Source organism: Dysidea avara, chromosome 6 (assembly GCF_963678975.1).
Source record: "Dysidea avara chromosome 6, odDysAvar1.4, whole genome shotgun sequence".
Taxonomy (NCBI): Eukaryota; Metazoa; Porifera; class Demospongiae; order Dictyoceratida; family Dysideidae; genus Dysidea; species Dysidea avara.
In genome coordinates this window covers 27,116,876-27,138,731 of record NC_089277.1, presented here as the reverse complement: position 1 = coordinate 27,138,731, position 21,856 = coordinate 27,116,876, and the positions used below count along the sequence as shown (strand labels likewise).

General features: G+C 35.7%; 1 protein-coding gene across 1 annotated transcript; it reads right to left on the bottom strand.

The window, feature by feature from the left end:
• Positions 1–5,467: 5,467 nt before the first annotated feature.
• On the bottom strand, positions 5,468–21,601 carry LOC136258606 (protein NLRC3-like). Its single transcript, XM_066051949.1, has 4 exons — positions 21,348–21,601; positions 10,880–13,553; positions 5,910–6,097; positions 5,468–5,849 (listed from the first exon to the last, which is right to left on the bottom strand). Exons 1-4 carry the CDS (start codon positions 21,521–21,523, stop codon positions 5,753–5,755), a joined length of 3,135 nt encoding a protein of 1,044 aa, XP_065908021.1. The 5' UTR covers positions 21,524–21,601; the 3' UTR covers positions 5,468–5,752.
• Positions 21,602–21,856: the final 255 nt, after the last annotated feature.

Sequence of the window (21,856 nt, the reverse complement as noted above, 5' to 3'; positions counted from 1 at the left end):
ACCTAATTTAAAATTTCGCAGATTTGCATACAAACTCAACTGTATTACACCACATATCTAGTGGTCTAAGGATAAAATTTTCACTGTCAATTTTTCTCCCTTGACATAATTGTTTAGGCTGGGCTTGCGTCGATTATGCCGGCATAATTTTTGGCATAATAGGGGATGAAAAGCATAGGTAAAGCAAAATGCTGGAATAATGAAGCATAATCAGGAGCATAATGAGCAAATTTCTGCCACCATAAGTATAACTTCTGCTATAACAGTCACAAAGTCAACCGTTTTGAATGTTGAAACAATTCCTGACAACGAGTACTAAAATGCACTACAGTCTTCTTACTCTCGACGGAACGACTCAGTGCTCTTCATTGTGTGCTTGAGTTTTATAGCACACGTGCAGCCATGTGCCAACTAGTACCAAGGCATGGAAAAGCAGTTTATATGCATACCTACATCTAACGTGTCTCATCATATGATTTTGAATAACATGTGATATGATGATTATGATTATTGGAAGCTCGATTGGAAGACAATAGCTACATATAGAAGCTCTGATGATAATAAGGTTAGTGATGAGTCACTGAGTCAGTGTAGCTAGTAAATGTCTGGACATTGAAAATAGTGAAGTATCTGCATTCAGGTCTGCAGTGAGGCTGAGGTTAATATCAAACCAGGAAAATATTTCAATAAGATTGAGATTCTCTAAAATAGAACAGTCAAGCACTCTAATAGAACAGTCATTGCATGCAACAGAAAGAATAAGAACCATTAAGTGTTTACCCCGGGAGGCTAATATGTTCTTAGCATGATGGTGCAAATGCAAGTTGCATAATATTATACTGAGCAGTTGCTGTCCTTTGAATACCAATTGCTAAAACTCAGAAGATCTATCATAATTATTATTTTTATCAATAATTATTTGCATACAAAACTAAAGAGATATTAGACAATAAAATGTCCATAGCTTCTAAGGGACTATAGATTTGCCCCAGATCCCTTGCTCTACAAACTCTGGAGCACAAACTATTGCTAATTTTTGTATGTTGAAGTTGAAGTGACACTTTTCATTCACGTTCTATCGTATGAAGAACTTAGAAAATAAAAGCATAATGCATTTCTGAAAAGCATAAAAACAAGCATAATAGGTAGAAAATTGGGGAAATGCCAAAAAGCATAATAGGCAAATTTTGGAGCATATTAGACTCAAGCCTAGTATCAATAAAAGCGCCCATGTACCCGCTAGTTTCCCATCCATCACAGGTGCTCGTGCAGGCAGCAGGTGCTTAAATTACATTCAAAAGAGCTCGAGGCTATTCCCTGCTTTATTGTTATGGTACCACGCCTATATACGACATAGCTAAAATGCTGTCTGAAATGATGATTTAAAGAACAGTCTCCAAACAGGCCGAGAAAAGTTGTTTTAAGTAAGCTTGTGGTTTACTTTTGTTCACTGTTTATATGCGATGCACCATTCATCTCACATCTGATCACCCCGGCGCACAATATCCAACTATTCAAGATACAGGATTCACACAAGTATTTTTATATTACCATTGCCTGTACTACAATTCAGTACAATTTAATATATGCAACTGAATTTGTTAAACCCAGCAAATCTATGTCAAGCCATTGTGTAGTAACTTTACAGTGCCTAAGCTGTGTAAACAAAATTTGCACCAATTATTCATCTATTTATTGTTTCTGATACCCAAAATATGCCCTTTTTTGTGCAGGTTTTCTTGTGCAGGTAATCACAGCTGGTAGCAATAGGGGCTTAATATAAGAGTAATAAAAGGAGCAAGAAGATGATTGGAATCCAGAGGTTTAATTTGGGCTCTACATCTTGTATTACATGAAGAACACCTTTCTTAGTAGCACTTTTTTATTGTTAAAACAAAGCAAGTGTGGTATCGGTTAGCTACAGTTCCAGTATTTTTGTTTGTCTGTTCATAAACAAATCCTGTATAGGCATAAGACAAAATATTATCGTGATCAGTATCAGATGTGAAATGTGGCATTATTTGTTTTGGTAAATGTACTGAATTTATAGTACAAATTTTCCCCCCAGAGTTAGCAATAATAGACAAATTTCATAATAACGAAAAAATCAACTGTTGCCCCTAGCAACCTAAATTTTACATTGTTTGTAGGTGTCAATGTTTTAAGTCACCTCTCCAAGTTTTGAAAGGATAGCATATATAAGTCATGAGATATGACATTTTGAAGTTACAATTTTCCCATACATTGTCAATGAGAGGGGCAACAGTTGCCCCTTCTCAGTAATCACACAAATCATGGGATTCAAATAATGTCATATCTTATGACCTATACACGCTATCCACTTAAAACTTGGAGAGATTATTGTTGACATTCACACCTACAAATTATGTAAAATTGAGATATATGTACTTTTGAATTTTTGGTTTTGCATATGTTGAAATACCTCATTTTTGTGATTGCCCAGAAGGGGCAATGTAGCCCTCACACATAGATAATGTATGGGAAAATCACAAATTTCAAAATGTCATATCTTATGACATATATATGCTATCTTTCAAAATTTGGAGAAGTTACTTTAGACATTATCGCCTAAAAATAATGGGAAATTCAGGTTGCTACGGGCAACAGTTATTATTATATGCTATAAAACCTTATTATGAAATTTGTCCATTCAGATGAATCTAAGGCAGAAAAGGTGACTGGGTTAAACAACACAGCTACTAGGCCTGAGTCAAATATGCTCAAAATGCATGTGCTTTCAGAAATTACACAAAATGTTCACTTATTATGCTCTTCAGTGTTCTCATTATGCTCCTAGGTTAGCAACGTTTCTTATAATAATCTTTGAACAAATAACATTTTAATCAGTGAATAGAGTATTTCACTGCAAAGTGACTGATCTATATTAGAATATTGATCTAAGGAGCTATGTACAGCGCTCTATTGCAGTTTGCAGTTTCCACTGACTGCTCCAGTGGCAGATACAGGGGGGTTGCAATGGTTTCAGCTGAAACCCCCTCTAAAAACAGCGCACACCCCAAAATTATTTACAATCCTATTTTCAATTACGTGGGTGATAACGTCGCCAAGAGTTATACATAATGTATTATATTAGGACTTTTTCTATTGGTCAAACTTCGTACTTTTGCCTTTGAATCAGCGTTACGTCGTTCAACAGGAAGCCTTGACCCTTTTTTTTTTTTGGTCTTCGACTTAAAGCTAGGCTGAAATTGCAATTCCAGAGTCGAATTTCAAAAAGTCTGGATTCGCCCTGACAGTTATTGAAAACTTACTCAACCTGAAACCCCCTCTGAAAATTTCTAGATCCACCACAGTGCTCTATTGGGAATATTGATCTATATTCATGGAATTAAGCTCCATAGTTTGAAACATCCATCTATTAAATATGCTAGCATTGTGCTGGCATAGCATTCCATCCTATTATGCTGGCATAGGCCTAATAGCTACAGACCTGCAGTACCAGATCATTTGGACCTGTTAGCTGGCTAATAGCCATTGTTCAGAATACGAATGCATTAAGACCATTGACCCTCTTCACACACACACACCCACATGCATGCACGCACGCACACAAACACACACACATTGTTTAATTTTCTCCTCTGTAAAGGTCAATTGGAAGGCTGGAATCAAAGACTCTGGCATGTATGTAAGTAGATAATTTAATGATGTCAGGGTAACTAGACATCTACTGACTACTGATTCAGTAAAATTAACAGTGTAAATCTTTTATATAGCAAAAACATAATTGTATAATTTATTTTATTTAGACTTCAGCTATATGAAATACTCTAATAGAGCAGTCACATTGTTATAATATACTGCATAATGGTTTACGCTGTAACTGATCACATAAAGTATGGCTTTATATAAAATAACAAAAACCACTCATGATCAAAATAGAAAGAAGTAAAGAACCTCTATGGTCCCACATCTATGATTGGAATAGTAACACTATATGCTTGCAGTGGTCCACTTTATCACATTGAATCACGATTTCAAGACTAAAAATTTTCTAGTATATATAGTTCTATTAATGATCTAGCTCTCTTGACCTCGAAGATTCCTCCATACTTCTTCACCACCTCCTATCCTACATATCACCACCATCCACTTCATTTCATCACTCCTTCAGTAAAAACTGCTTTTCTCCAATCCCACTGTTGATCAGATTTAGTGGACCCTCGATTATCTGAACCCCAATGTATCTCAAAACGTGTTCAGATAAGTGAACGGTTTGAAGCCCATACATTTATATACAGAGAATACTCTAATAGAACATACATGTGTACTCAAAGTACTTTAATAGAATAGTCATTTTCAATTTTGAGTAAACGAGGATGCGGATAAACGAGGGTGAGATAACTGAGGGTCTACTGTACTGTAACTATTGTTTAACAGTGATTTTGGTCCCCTGGACATATCAGTAATCCTGTCTGTCTAAATAATATTCCATTTTCATGTGACATGTTACACAGTATATCACAAAAATCAGTTCATATCACTATTTTCCTTGTACTTTTGCGTTGGTTTAATTTAACCTTTCATTTCCCAAATTCCTGTAACCAAACAATTACACTCCTTGCTTTATAACCTTATAACTCCTGTATAGTTGCAGGTATCATCACCAAATTTTTAGTAGCACTTCTCTACATAATTATGCACTAGTGGTGTAAATGGCCGGGATGGTGATTGAATAATCTAATCAGAAGAATGATGTAATTAAATTTGCAAAAGGGGGAAATAAATGTATAAGAATTTATTACAATAGATTCACTCTGTTTATTTACAACTTTTACAAGTTTGCTGGGTAGCTACACCATTTAGGCACTAGCAGAAAAAAATTCAGCGCAAAAGATTATTCTATGATGGTTTTACAAAGAAAATACTGTCGTGACATAGATGCGGGAATATATAAGAATATATATCAATACCTTGTTGTACTAGATCCTTATAAGGAAATTTTTATTTCTAAAGTTTGCTTAGAGGTTATTGATACAATAAAAATGTATGTTATTATTAAAGCTGTTTCTATTCATCTAAAAATAAACATTATCATGAAGTCAAAAAATGTATGGCAAAAACTATTGGTGGGAAACAAAGGGTTAAAGCTGAAATGCACTCTGAATTACAAATCAATGCACTTCGATTCAACCACAATAATGGCAATGCATAATCTGGCCATTCATTTTATGGGAGAAAACTGCAATTATAACAATATTTCTCCTAATTCTTACACATACATTCACCAAGCTTAAGTGAATCATATCATCAGAATTTCAGCTATTCAAATTTCCATAAAGTATTACCGAAAGAAAGGTGTACTATTACACAGTCTCTTGATAACATTGAAGTATTATGTCCAGAGAATGCTGCTAATTATCACCACATTTTAAGGGTGGAAACTTCGCTTGAGTGTTAATATGTATCGACCACCAAATAGTGATTCATACACCAAAAGTGATTCATAACTGTTTGGTGCACACAGTGAAGAAAATAAAAACTGTATAATCAATACATTCAAGTATCACATATAACAGTATTTTACTACATAGTCAACTACACTGCTACTGTACATAATAATTATTATTATCTTGAACTTTAAAGCACACCGTATAAAGTTTGGTGGGCTAAGTGAAGTACAACATGAATAGATTTACACATAATACACCTTAGGCTACTCATTACACAGTACGTATTTGAATGTTAATTCCCTTCTGTCAGTTTTGCTTCACATTCTCTGATACACCCCAAGATGAGCTTTACATTTTGAGCATGAGTGAGATACATCTTTGCATAAGGGAATTGCAAGAGGCAATATGCAAATCCTAAAGAAAAAGATAAAATAATATTCATTCAATGTACATAATAAAGTTGCATGTACTCACAGCCACAAAAAGAAAGAGAAGAAAAGTAGTAAAGCCAATATCCATGCAAATGTCCCAATTTTGGTTGCAAGTTTAGTTTCCATTTCTTCATGGCATTCCGGACACACCATTCTTATGGGGTACTCTCCAAGGTTAACAACTATCTGTTGTGGTGACTGTATATCTCTGGTGATTACACTCGATGGTGACTGAAAAATTACAAAACACAGTGTACCTTTGTATTACAGTTATGCATCTAAAAATGTGATATAAGTATACCATCCAAGTTGTACATCAGTAGTTTTGAGATGAACAGTCTTAAGTACCATTGTAACTCACCAATGGTGAGCATGTATGTGTATGAAAATTTCACTTCTGAATCAGTACAACTTAGCAGGGAATTCCCTGTACTAGTATCACTACACTGTACTTGTTGAGCTTAAGATAAAAACTTTGTAAGATCATAAGCAATTACATTGGGGTGGATGATAAAGTGGCTGGTGGAGAGGGTACCAACTAGATTGCAATATGGACAAGTACATAGAAGGCTAGAGACAATATTATAGGGCTGCTCTGGAGTCTTAAAAGCTAATACGCAGCAAATTTAACACAGACAAAATTTGGCCAGCTGTGCATGAACAAGACCAATGACCTTTGTACCCAGCTTTCCATCAAGCCAGCTGCAGGCACATACAACAAGGCCAGAAGTCACCATTCAAGCATGTAGAAATAGTAGCTCTCTAACTAGCCTTGTGTTGTTAAAGAGGCTTAATACCAATTACTGTATGATAATGTAGCTACTCATTGGGGATGTTGGTTGGTTTTGTACAGTTTTGGACTGATAAACCTGGTCACATATACATGATTTGTAACAGCTGTCATTTGAATCATTTAGTTTATTACATAACACTAAATACAGTAGGTAAGAATTTACCCAAATTAATTTTCATCAAATATCAAAATCCTTGAAATGAACCAGAACATTGGTATGTCCACTACATGATCTTGTGGAATGAGTATTGGCATACATTATTTTGGATTGATGCTCAGAAAATACTTAATGACTGGCTAGAGAGCACATACAAGGTCTCGACTATGTTAAGGTATGTACATAAGGTATGTGACCAAATTTGACAAAACAAGACTTCCACACACATCCACTTTTATGAATTTGAAGCACCATAACTCAATGTAGAGAGTATGTTTCAAATTTTGACCTGGACTGAGTGGTGTTTTACAATGCTAAGGAAGAATAGCGTGAAAATTTTAGATCAATAGCTTACTGAGTAGTCAAGTTACAGTTAAAGTCAGAAAATTGAATGTGTGTGGAAGCCTTGTTTTGTCAAATTTGGTCACATACAATATGTAGCTCTTACTGTGCATTAATTGTACTGTAGGTATTGTTAAATGCATTGGCACAATAAAAAATTACAGAACTTGTGTTTTTTTACAAAAAAAAATTCAAAATTATTCTTATCACCATGGTTAATGATAATTGCCTAGTGAAGCACTGCACAATAGTAGTATCAGCATTAGCCCTATTTTGGCCATAACAGACTAAGCTATAAATACCTAACACCAACCTATACTTTGTATAATATATGTCATTAAATTGCTTTTCAAGATAGTGGAATACTAAGCGCATTGAATAGAGTTGAGCAAGAGCTGATGCGTATAAGCCATAAATTCTTTGCAGGAAGCCAACCACCAGCATTATTAGTACAGTAGAAATGGCAATAAGCCACAAAATAAGAATCATTGAAGCCATAAAAGTTATCATTCTTGTGGTTGGTCGCCACCAAACAAGCAAACTACAGTTGATGAGATTAGCAAATGTGCTTAGTAAGCTAGTTTATTATATTTTTGAAATTACTAGCTGTTTCTTGTGCATAATATCACTGTGGCAAAGTACATCAGTATCAGGTCAGTGTGGCCATTTCTACCACGGTATTGGATCGACAGTGAAAGAGTGGTATCGGTGTATCACTATTATTTTCAACAATATAATCATGTGTAGTTTTAAATCACTACATGAATAGTTTAATAACATACTGTATGTAGTCAGTATGTATGTACTATGTATGTATGTATGTATGTATGTATATGGTAACCAAGTGCAATGCTAGTTCACACCTGTCAGTATAAAACATGGCATAAGTTCAGTCATTGAAAAAATAAAACTTTGGAGTGAACTATTAAAAGGTACTTTGATGCAGCAGCAAAAATATTAAGCAATAAACATGATCATGTCAAGGAGTCAAAGGGGTGCTCCAAGGAAAGATTGGAAGTGATTACACTTTGGCATATTACGTAATGTCACTAATGTGTGATTCATATTGTTCAAAGTGGTAACAGGTGTAACGGTCAGTACAATAGAAAGAGGTTAGCATAATTATATGAATAGGCCCGAGTTATACTAAACATTTTGTCCAAAACACTTTCAGGAATTTCCCTAAAGTTTCACCTATTATACTCTTCAGTGTTCCCATTATGCTTGCAATTATGATCCTAGGTTAGCAACATTTCTTACTATTACCTTGGAATATTTTAATCAGTGAATTATCTATTAGAGTATTTCACTACAGAGTGACTGTTCTATTAGAGAGTATCAATCTAAGGAGCTATTTACAATGCATTATTTTTGAGTGCTCTATTGCGGTTTGCAGTTTCCACTAAATGCTCTATTAGGGAGTATCAATCTATTTTCATGAAATTAAGCTCCATAGTTTGAAATATTCACTTAATATGCTAGCATTATGCTGGCATAGCACTCCAGCCTATTATGCTTTTATTAATTATGCTGGAATATTACGCAGGCCTGTATACAAAAAAAAAAGAATTTTAAACTAGAGTAGGGACAGTGTAGCACCTCAATAAAAGTACTGAAACAAGCTGGATTGCAGTAGTGTCCAATTACTGTAAAACACACCAGAAGCAAATATCCCCACTGTGCTGTGGGGATTCTAATGCATACTAGGGATATTTGCTTCTTAGCCATTACACACTACTCCGATCCAGCTTGTTTAAGTACTTTTTATTGGGGCACTACCCTACTCTAGTTTAAAATTCCTAATTTTACATGTGGCTGCTTATTTGTGAACATTTTTTGTAGATTCATGACCACTAATACCCTCACATATACACATCACAATCATATTCATGAGTGAGGTCATGACCTGTAGCAATCATGGATCTAATAATATAATGATATTCATAGAACCACAAGGGCCATCCACTTACATTCAGCACCCACCGTACTATTTATACAGACCACTTACACCTGTACACACTAGTTCAGATAGTAGTGGGATGTTGTAAAACATAGAATGTGGAATGGAATGAAATGGTGGTATGTTCCTTTGATAAAAGAATTTGACTAATAAATTGGCTATGCTTAATCATATTCATGTAAGGTCTATAGAGTGATCATCTATTTTTGAGAGTCTTCACTCTGTGTCCTTGGGTCCTTAGAAATGACAATGCATCATAGAATCTGTGTAAAGGATATCTGCTATGCAGATTTGAACTACTCACCATAATTATATTAGAGTACTACCAGTGTGCAGGACCACCTAAAAAGGGTGGGGGAAACTGAAGCAATCCTTCCTCGCCTGGTCTGTTTGGGGCTTCAGTAAAAATGTATTTGGTGTAATAATTTGTACAGGGACCCTCTTGTATTGGTGGCCCTACCAGCGTGGTTTGTGGAATAAGGTTGGAGTCAACTAGGCATATTTATTTCATGAGATTATTTCATCTGTCTGAGAGCACTAGCAGGGCCAAGGGGTAGAAAATAAGTTACAGTATACCAAATTCACTTTTACTGAGGCCCCAGGGCAGGGAAAATTGTTCCAGTTACCCCTTCCCTTCTACCCCTAGGTGGTAAGTAGCACTTTTATGGTAAGTAGAGCAAATATACATAGCTTATGTCCTTTGCACAGATACTAGAGTACATTGTAACTTGCCTAAGGGCCAAAGGAGTCAATGATACATAGTAGTAGTCAAAAAATTAGTCCTCTATAGACCTTACATGAATATGATTAGGCATAGCCAATCTATTTCCTGGTGGCAGGTAGCATCTACTTACTGGTTTGTTTAAACATAATCATGACTAATGAACCCACGCATACTGCATCAAAGGAAGGATTATGCCAGGCATACCAAAATTAATTTTGTATCTAAATGCGTGCACCACAACAACAATTTCTGCAAAGTGCTATCATGCTATGTTTTCAGCCTGTTACATGTACTACAAACAAAGAAACACTACGAGAAGAATGCAATCGCCAATCAATCCAGTCACAACGGAAACTCGTATTACAAATGTACGGAAGCCATCTGGTGGCGCTACCACGAATCGACACCTTGTGCTGTTAACAAAATAATACAAATGGGAAAAAATCACAGTGAAAATCACAGTCTAACAGTGAAACAATCAGTCCCGTAGCCATAGCAGTTGTCAAGTTACATTTGTCTGAAGGAATCAGGTAGTTAGCCAGCTAAACAGATAGTCAGTCAGTGAGTAGAAAATTCTGCTTAATGATTTTTAATAGCAACTTAATTTTGACTGCTCTGTAGACACTTTTGGGCTTGCTTATACCTCCACCAACACTGCCAAGATGGTATTGTGAGGCTAGTTTTAGGATGATATTTTTGGCCATAAAAGCCCAAAACATACATGATCCCTAATATACTGTATAGTACGGTAGTACTGTATGATGCTAAGAATTTCCCAATAACCTGAGGGCAATAGATAATTTTAATTTACTAGAGGCAAAATGCTTTCCTTGAATGCACTAAATAAAAAACACCATGGTTACATGTATAATCATTATCACTATTGCAGCCAATTCTAAAACACTGCCATTGATTCATCTCTTTAGAGCACATGCTATAATTAAAAACTGAACCACTAGCCTTAGCATTTATGAAGTTTTGGTGAAGATTCACAGTACAGAACAAGTCATAACAAATAAAGCAATTATTCAACTCACTATGTCTTTTCTAACAAATGGTAAACTTGAAAATAAATGCTGAAAGAATTCATAATGCTTGAAACTGCCAAAAAGAGAGAGGTTCAACTTTTGCTTTCCTCTCAATTTTCTTTTATCATTGACAATTTTCAGTTGTTCTTGAATTTTCTGGGATGTGTATAGTATATTGTCTAGGAATACCATAACTATAGTATCATTATGGTCATGTACTATTTGTAGCAGTGTTACTATATCTTCCTCTTTCAAAGTTGCCATATTATCTTTCAATCCGATCCATTTTAAAGTAGTGTTTTTCTTCAACATATGAGCAATAGCTTTAATGCCAACACTAGTTACATTGCAGCCAACTAGATGAAGCATTTTTAAATAGGTGTTGTTTTCTAGGGCTTCTGCAACTTCAATTATCAGTTTGTCATCTGCTTGTTTACAACACGACAAAAGTAACCACTGAAGATGTTTATGAGTGCGCACGAGTCTTGGTATGCCATTGATTTTATTTTGGCTGCAATCAACATCAAAGAGACAAATTCTACTATCACTGTGGTTATTATTAGGATTGGTCAAATATTTCAGAAAATTGCCTGCCCTGTTCTCATCAAATACTTTGCACTGAACCATCCACTTCTTTTCACTGTGAGCTATACAGTAAGACAATGCAGATAAAATCTGAGGTGTTGAAGCAGATTCTGGAACAGAAAACCAACAAGGTTCACCATAGAACAGATAACTGTCGCACATTTCTTTACACAACTGAGGGTTTTGTGCTTCCATAACTGCTGCAATTAATGTAGTCTGAAACTCTGTTGAAATGCAGTTGGACATATTATAGGAATAGTGTTTTCCATAGAAAAAATCTTCACATAGTTCACTTACATCAGGATGTCTAATAAAAACGTTCCTTGCAAGAGTCTTCAAATACCAACTGAGTGCTCTGTAGCTTGACATTTTAATCCTAAACATGCAATTCTCTGGAAAGAATTCTTTGAAGGAGACCTTCGAAAACTTTGTCAAACCTGCAAAGAATATCCAAACCATTTCAAATTCTTTCTTGTTAAAAATACTTTGTAAATGTTTTTGCTGAAATGATGGTTCTTGTCGAGATAAGTACCAAGCTGCCAGTAATTCCTGAAGAGTGCGATGAATAAATTCATATGATTTGCTAATAGACTCAAAATGTCTGTGGTTGGTAACTTGTAGTAATCCCATCCCATCAAAATTGTCAAGGCTTTTATCAGTTGAATCAAAGCAGTATTCTTTTATCTTAGCCTCAGAAAAAATTAAGGTGATATCATTATTTAAGTGGTCATAAGCCATTTTACTTAGTCTAAGCAACATGTCATCAATTTCAGGAGGTAAACTGTCTAGATCACTGATAGATGCACTGCCATATGAAGTCCTAGTTTGATAGCGTCGTAGCTGAATCAGCACCAAATTTTTATACATACCTGTAAACGTTTCAGGTAGTTTATAACCACATGTGTTAAAAATATAAAGAGAAATGTTTAAGTTTATAGGAACAAAAACAAAACATTTTAAAAGTGGAAGGCGTTCTAATTCAGAACAAAATTTTTCCACAGGTTCTGAAGCATTGTTATGCTCATGAAAGTAATGTGTTATGTTTTGCTTAACTTGCTGTTCTGTGAATCCAAGAATTTCAATTCTTCGTTGAATATGCTTGTAATCTAGGCTTCTAAGAGCAGACGGACGACTCGTGATCACAATTACTGCTTCAGGAAGAAGAACACCAGATATAAGTCTAGTGAATAAGCTGCTACGTTGTTTGGCTTCTGGTAGTTCATCCCATCCCTCTAAAATAATCAGTAAATTCTTACCACGGCATTCATGAATATCATCCACAGTCATTTTGGTCAATGTTCCAATATGTAATTCTACTAGTCGTTTTAAAGAGTCGGCATTAGCAATTTCTTCATCTCTCAGTTGCAAAAAGATAACACAGGTAAATTGTTGCAGTAGTTCTCGTTTTGCCCATTTTGTACACATACGTTTAGCTAAAAAAGTCTTGCCACTTCCAGGATATCCTTGAATTAAGACCACTCTGCAATTCTCAACAACTATATCAGAATAAGAGCAAAGCATTGTTCTAGTATAGTTAGGTTGATGATTGAGAAGTAAACTGTAGTAGTCAAAGAACGCAGACTCTTTTTTGTGATCCTCTTCACTAACCTCTATCAGTGCAATATTAAGGTCATCTGATATCGGAAGATTAAAATCAATATGTGAAGTTTCTGTGAAGGAATGATTGGTATACTGTTTTTGTAAAGAGCATTGGAAATTATTGAGTGAACAATTTGAGTAACTCCCGTCTAAAGTGATCACACTTTCCTGCTTCAACTCTTTGAGAGATAATGAGAACACTTTAAAAGAATCCAAATCCTTGTCCTTTAACATTTCTATAATATCACTGACATTCTTTCCTCTTTCAGACAGGATTCTTTCTTCCTTTTCTGTCAGGAAATGTTTTTGCTTTAAACATGCAAGTAGGTCTTCAAAGTTGAGAGTGTTAATAATAGTTTCCTTGTTTTTAAAAACACAGTAAACCATCATGATACTTTCAGCTACCTCATAAAAATTTCTGTCCGCAAATAAAATTTTAAGCAGCATTTCAAAATGACCAGTGTTATGTATTCCCTTCAATAAAGCATCAACCATAAGCCTAAACAGCAAGATACACAAATTCCATAATAATATGTAAGACAATGGATTTTGGTAAATATTCACACAAAAGCAGCCAAGCTGTGAAAAAATGGTGTAGCCAGGGTGAAAAAAAGTTGTGAATCAAAGGTTTCAGCCAAGAATCAGCTGCAATGATGTTAATGCTAATCCGTGCACATCAATATTATCATTGCAGCCATTTGTTGGCTGCCACCTATTCACAGCTTTTTCACCCAGGCATTTTAAGGCCACACCAGCTTGGTTGTTTTTGTGTGGATTTCACTTCTTTTGTATTTTATAAAGCCCAAAAATCAGCCTATATGGCTGACTTGATGGTTTGGTTTTGCTCATATTTCTTCTTTTCTACACAGACACAATAATGATATTTGAAGAAAGACTTATAAATGTATTGTTTGCTTCACTTCAATATTTGGTAATATTATTGTAATGCTCTTAGTAGTAGAATACACATTTTTGAGGACTTCAGAATCTACTGGAGCATTCATACAATGTTCTAGAAAATTTAGTACTTCTATATATTGGTAGATCTATGAAATTATAAACCTTATTATGTAAGTTAGAAGTTTCATTTATAAAGCAGAAATTAAGTGAGGTGATCAGTAATGATAGCAGCAGTTCAGCGGTTAAGGATGCAGGTGTTAGGTATGGAGTATCTGGTTCAAGCTCTGGTTAGTTTTTTCGACTATTTTGTGCACCATTTTACCCCATGGTGACTGCTCTATTTTAGTCTTGTTTGGTATAACCTTTTACTCTATTGCTTTTCAAACAATCAAAAGGCTCTGCTACGATAATCTGACTATGTACACACCAAATTTTAAGTTATTCCCATACTCGGTTTATCCTGTAGCTGTGAGTTGATCTTTTTTATGTGAATAACTGCTCTTAACACCTTGGATATTCATCAGATTCATAGCAAACTTGGTACATGAATTCAACGTTACACGCTCCTCATTTTTATGCCAAAGATCGAGACAATCGAGTTATATGCTTGTGTTTTATAGCAGTTTTGCAAAGTGTACTAAATAAGTCAAAATCCCTTGTACCCCCCACCAAGAAAAAATGAAGAAACTAAATTGAAACTTTGAATTCCCACGGCTGGTGCAAATTTAATCAAATTTGCTGTGTGGCCTACCGTAGCTGGCAGACAGTACAATGCTGTGAAGTAGGCCAGTTATGCACACATGAAAGTATTGTTTTCTTTCTTCCTGTCAATATACTCATGGTGTAGCATGCCGGCTTCCTTGGCTGCAAGATAGCTATGTGGCAGTGTGATGTGCAGCCCAAGAAACTAGTGCAGCAGAGACTTCATGAGCCACGATACAGTAAGTACTATACATGTCATGTAGTTTACTATGCTGTAGCTAATTTTCCTGTAAATGTGTACAGTAGAATTAACAAGAGGCGCCATTGCTCTGTCGTACTAAGATCACAGCACAAAAAGGCAGCACCGTTATTATATGTATTTGTGCAGTATAACAAAGTTTCAAGTGGTTAAATTAGCCGCACTTGTTACATCACTGCACATGAAAAATGCGTACTGATTGGATAAACCTAGTTTTGAGCATATGTTATATTGAGCCTGATTTTTTTTTCCTGAGCACATCAGCAGAGCTGGTTGCTCAGTAATAATAAATAAATAAATAAGCCTGAAAGCATGAAGTATGTTAGAAAACAAGGTGGAGTATATGAGATTTATTACCCACCCAAAACAGCCTAAATAGAGTCTAAAGTCTAATAGAGCAGTGAGATAATTTTAAAAGAACTTGGTGTTTTTAGTTGGCTAGCCAAGTGAATAGTCATTCTTTCAGTTTGCAATTGGTACAATTTCTGTGTCATTAGATTCTATTAAGCTCTTATATCTCACAGAAAGTAGTCCGACTGCACCTGTGACCTCATGCACCTTGATTCTTTTGAAACATACTACACAGCAATACAATTCAGTTTATAACTACTGCTATTAGCTTTTATAGGTGACTCTATATTCAGCTCCATGAAAATTTTGCATTGTATCCCTGCTTTTACCCTAGTAGGATTACAGTTACACTTACCATGAATGTCTGAATCCTTGCATTGATACTGCTGGCTACATTATGATGGTGCTACATTGATGAAGCAATGCTGGTAGTTATTTATTATGAAGCCACACAAAATATAATTGTACTGTCACTAGAAGCTGACCAATAAAATCAAAGCACTTATATTTCAAAGTAGACTGAATATCAAGGCATCGGAAGAAAGCTACGAAATGCTGCAGTTAAAAAAATTATGTGATTAATTTTTAAGTTACACTCAGCCAAACACATGAAAAAAGATAGGTATACTGAGGTAGTTAATTAGAGAATATCTTTTTTTTTCCGTGGACCCTAACAAAGCAAAGCTCTAACGATTCCTGACAGAAAAGTCTATACAGTGGAATTTGCTAATCAAAACTGAAGACACCTGAATAACCTGGACACTTGACAATGGTCTTAAAAGTATCCCTTAGCAGCATGTAAACACTAAACTGAACTAGAAAATCAGGATGTCTTAAAAGTCAGGATACTTTTGGTCTGTTTCTAAACTTACAGGCTTTACTATATAAGACACGATTGCTCTCCTGTCACTTACATGGAATGAGATAAAAACATAAATCGTATAAGTTAATTTGCACCCGATCTATAGACATGTACGTATCCCCACACTCTTTCTGCCCTGCAAAAGATGCAATACGCCCTGCTCTACTTTTTTTCAAGTTAGTATTGATGGTTGCAGAACTAGCGTAATACAGAGTACCTAGTCCCGTCTTATTTTTACACAATAAAAATTTTATGTGCACAAAAACGAACTGCAGCTTTTTAGAATGTGCTATACATGCATGTATAACTTGACTGTAAGCCCATACTTGGTAAATCCTTGATAATTTGCATAGTGCTGTAGAAGATAACGTCTGTTCAGATGTTACTGTTACCTTAGCACCTGTATCAATCTTGAAAGGAAAAGTCCATAAAGTAAAAAATGGACTCATGAATTTACATACTGTACGCAAATATGTTTGCAGTCGGACACCTGAAACCCACCGGTCAACAAGGTGGAATCTGCAAAAAAAGAGATCTGTGTTATTTAAGGTAATATCCCAGCACTTTGTATAAATATGGCATTGATTTAGAACAAATGTGCAATCCCATTTGCTACACCACTGCTTTGTTAAGTGCTACTGGGTGTCCAAGAGAATTGAAGGGAGAAACAGTACATAAAACATGGAAAAGAGACATCTACAAGCAAATTAAAATTACGTAGATTTTCCACAGACAGGAGATAGTGTGTTTTTGGGCACAATCTAATTGTCTGCAAGTCCCAAGCTCCACTAGTTATGGCACAGATTATACAGATTGTTAAATTACAGGAAGGATTGTCTGCAAAACAAAAGAGTAGCTACCAAAGAGTATTTTTAAACACACATGATCAAAGATTGGGTGGTTCTACAAATGTGACCGAGCCTGCAAAAACAGGGCATGACTACATCTTATCACACTTCAGGTCATATCTCAGTATTGGATCAGACTATTTGCATTCTGTAACTTGCATCATGATGCCACGGAAATGCTTACTAAGAACTGAAAATTGCATGGCCATGGCATAATAGTATAAAACGTTATGAGTGAAAGCTGAAGTTTGCAAAAGTTATGTGCCCACTTGCCCTATTTTCGCAGGCTAGTCACAAATAAATCTGCAGACAGCTTCAGCAACCTACAATTGTAAGCATGTCATAGCACTAAATCCCAATAAGTAAACATGGTACCATGCACATGTGTCTATAGACAGTACTGTACAATCTTTATGGGTGGACGTAGCTCCAGTATCCTACAGACAGTAACATAGTACATATTCCTGATAAGTGTAAGTAGCTCCACTCAAGTTTCTATACCTCTGTGAATGTTATCCCAGTAGGGAACTGTGAGAAGGCTATACAGTAGAACTGCTTTTCTATCAGTACAATGCTTGTTAATATTTTTATAATCACACATGATCTAATCCAGGTTAGATCAAGATATTCACAAAAGTGGGTAAGACCCACTACACTTGATCAAAATGTGACCCAAACGACCCAGATAAGGATATGTAACTTACAACACTGATTGAAACATAACCAACTACTTTTTAGCATCATAACATTAAAAGCAGTCAAAGAGTGAGGAATATGCAGAAGATAGTAACTATCTGCTGGGGTGCTTCTTGCAGCACAACCCCAACTAGGCATAACATCCTTGGTTGTGTATGTATTCAAGTGTCATAGGACTATGATACATAACAAACATTTAACATCTGGTGCCATCCTTGGTTGTGTAATCAAGTGTCATAGGGCTATGATACATAACAAACCTCCTCTTGTGATTGAGTTGCTTACTTTTGCTAGAAATATTTCCAATACGAGGTAGAGTATAAGTATGGCCTTACTTTGCTCACAATGAATAGGCTATTCTTTACTTGAGCAGGAAAATACAAGCTACCAACACACATAAGGTATGAACACATGTTGGCACACAAACATTTACTTGTGTCATTAAACAGTTACTTTAATAGACATGAGGAATTTATTGGCAATGTTTGGAGCACAGTATTTTTTTAAACTACATGTTTTTCACATGTGTAAACATCACTATCATCAAGAATGGCACAAAGAGTATATTCATAGGTAAAGATATGGCTTCAAGGATCTTTTACATGCCATGGTGAAGAATAAGAATGCAAGTCATAGAAAACAATGGTTTTAGCATCTTGTTTTACAATGTAAAGTGACCAGAATCAAGCCTTAATGACAGTGTAGTAAAGGTCAGTCGATTGCTTTACCACAATCTGTTACTAGGTAGTGTGTTTGGGTCTGAAATTCCACTGAACCTGAGTGGTCTACTATGGCGATGCTTTCATAGGTTGAAGTTTATCAAAAGTCATTGCACAATATGAACACAGCTACTCAATGGCTGGTTTTCAGATTAAAATGATCATAGCACTATGAATACATTACTGCTATATACATGTTCAGTGATTTACTTTAGTAAAACAGTATTAATGAGTGCCTTAGAATCCCATATCATGGTAATAAAGCATGTTTACAAACCATTATCACTGAGTGCACCCATACAAGATATGGGTAAGGCCTTATCAATTATCCCAGACCATAAGTGTGTTAATAAACTAGTTTAATAAGCTTGTGGCAAAGCATAGGCCAAAAATAGATCTGCCACGCATTGTAGTACTCCAGCAGTGATGCAACAGCCATGACCTAAACTGGTTGGTTTATGTTATTAATTGAAAACTTCCTTTGAGCAAAGACAGCATAAGCTCTTCAAATGTCTGAGCTGATGAAAAAAACTTTCCCATACATTCATATAGCGGAACTTGTTTAAGAGGAATCCTTTCAAGGGAGCAAACAAACATTAATGTGATGGAAAAGGGGTCTTCCAAACACATCCAGTTCTACAAATTTGGAAGATCATAACTTACCAAGACATATATACACAAATCTGAAATTTTCACCATCCATATTAAGCTTATGTTGGCGCTCACTCCTGACCATAATTCAAGGCAATAGCTTTATTCAATCTGAAGTTATGAATTGTAAAAGTTGGTAAACTGGATATGTATGGAAACCACTTTTTGCAAACTGGTCACAAATTTATGGCTGAAGCCCCATGGATACCTGGCACAGGATTACATGATTCCAAAAGTTCATAGTATACATACATATTATTATGATAACACCTATAAACACTCCGGACACCATGGGGAAGGTTGTGTTGGTGATCTACACTCTGCAAAGTCATTATGATGTCACTATGACTTGTCACAAAATGTAACTATAGTAAAAGTTGGCTGGCACACATTATCTCATGCACTTATCTCATTATACAACTAATTTGTAGTTCCTTGGAGTTGTGCTGCTTCAATTATAATAGTGCAATTCTTGCACTATCAGATAATGTGATTTCTCAGCAATACATCTGTTCTTTTTCATGATCTTTGGCACAAAACACAACTGCTTTAACACAGATACTTAGAGTGTCACACAGTACGATAGTATTGCCTATTAGGGATCATACATTGAAGTTTGCAAAATATACTGACAACTTCACAATACCTTCATGGCACCATGGTACTATTGGTTAGGTATAATAATGCCTAATAGTACTTTCAGTGTACACCCCTATTGGCTGATATGAAACTTATAAAATTATTTAGTGGAATTTTCTACTGACTGATTAACTGATGTTTTCAGACAAGCATAACTGAATAATGGCCAACGCTACAGGATTTTTCAATGTCGCTTAAGCCTGACAGGTAATTTTGGCATACCACAATACGTTCCAATGAATGCATCATGGTCCTTCTGTGTCCCATTTCTCATTGAAGACAGCTCAAGGTGCTGATTAACAGTACTATGTGATGGCTTCCACACATTTGCAATGGGAATCATTTGAGTTTTCTGTATACTGCAGAGGTGATTTTTGTAGTGACATAAGGGAAGTTGACTATACCTGATCGAAGATAAACTAGTGGACATAAATTTAATCTCTAATTCAGCTGTGGGTATATAGTGATTTAATGTCCACTAGTATATCTTCAGGTGCAGGCATGTAATCTTTTCTTTCTTCACCATTTTTTATTTTTATGATCCTTAAAATTCCTTGTACCTGTGTGTAATAATGCAGTCATGATGTAATAGCCCAATGTAGTTAAATAGGTTGGTGCCTGAATGGCTTCAAAACCAGACTGAAACATCTTGACCTCCTTTATGTGAAACTGCAGTTACAAACACAGTTCTTGCCATGCAATAGCCAATGTGGTCGTGTTACTGGCCAAACTACAGCCTCATACCTGCATGCATATTATAATACACACACATATAGTCATAGATTAGGTCACTTCCTTGTTTTCCATTTCATTGACCTCAAAAATACATGCGAGTGGGTGGTTCATTATCCATTATTCATTATACACTAATTTTCGAAATTCATAACTAACTTACAGGTAAGAATACAATAGAAATATTTAAACTAAGAACCTGAACAGTGAAAAGCTAGGCTAAACTAGTTACTGCTATGCAATCACAGGATAAATAAGGCCACTCCAATTGGTATACCGGTTTCTGGTCCCCCCCGCACCAGAATATCAGAAATCTCTAGATTAGTCATTATTGCTATTATTACAATTTTGATGCTCGTTACGCATGCATGCGCATACTCTACTTAATGTTTATCCTGCTTGTTTGCACATGTTGCATAATGATTGCTTTCTAGTAAGTGTTATTGTTGGTGAGAACCTTAGTAACATAGCTTTTGGCTTTTTAAGTTTGTTTTTAGAAGCCATTTAGTTCATATTTTGTGATTGGTGTCTAAATGTCAGGTTTTGCTTTGTTGAATGTATATAAATAATTCATGCTAGTGTATGTACTATAGTCATGTAGCGGTATCTAGTAGAGTTTTAATATAGTGATTTTAACAATATAATAAGAATGACATAATGAAAAAATTCGCCCGCCTGCATGCCCCTTTCAGAGTGAATAGGACCAGAAACCGCTATGCCAATTGGAGTCATAGTGGCCTAATGTTCAGTTGACAGCAATAATGAATAATCATGCGGGAAGAGAATCTGCATGCGGGCGGGAAATGGGAAACAATGAATATTTTCTTGGAGTCAGACACAGTATTACTCAGTATTGGCATAATAGCTATCTGTGGCATTAGCTACTGAGTCACCCCCGACACCTTGTGGTCTCTGAGTCTCAGTATATGCCTACCTATTCTTTTCACAAGTTTCGTGTTTCTTCGTGATGTCTTGATAGCTTTTTCCACTTATCAACCCACTCTGATGAATTTTTTTGAGAAGGTCCTCACAGTCGTAAGTGACATCGTCGATTTCTTCGTAAAGCTTTGAAAAGGTAAGCTTTAGCACTTCTTTTTCTTTCATCATCATTCGAGTCACCACTAAATCAAGTAGCTATTCCCATATGCCAAGGAGGAACCGCGAACTCGGCTTTTTGACAGGACGAGGATCGTCCTCGTGTTCCGGAAATTCCTCGTGTAATTTTTTTGCATGCGTATTATTTCGTAGAATGGCCACGTGGTCCGCACATGGTGCAAGGAAGTGCCCGGTTTGTCTATTCACTTCGGCATACCTAGTTAAGAGTGTTTAATAGACTAGCTACAAAGTTTGCATGTGTGTTGTGTAGACATGCGTACATTATGCCGGAATAATTTTTGGAATAATCGGTGGTAAAAAGAATCAGGAATAATTCCGGAATAATTG

Coding starts and splice junctions, on each gene's coding strand:
- LOC136258606 (XM_066051949.1), bottom strand. CDS start 21,523: ATGATGATGAAAGAAAAAGAAGTGCTAAAGCTTACCTTTTCAAAGCTT. Junction 13,554..21,347: donor GAAACTTGTGAAAAGAATAG/GTAGGCATATAC, acceptor CTTGCTGTTTAG/GCTTATGGTTGATGCTTTAT. Junction 6,098..10,879: donor CATTTGTTAGAAAAGACATA/GTGAGTTGAATA, acceptor GTAATTTTTCAG/TCACCATCGAGTGTAATCAC.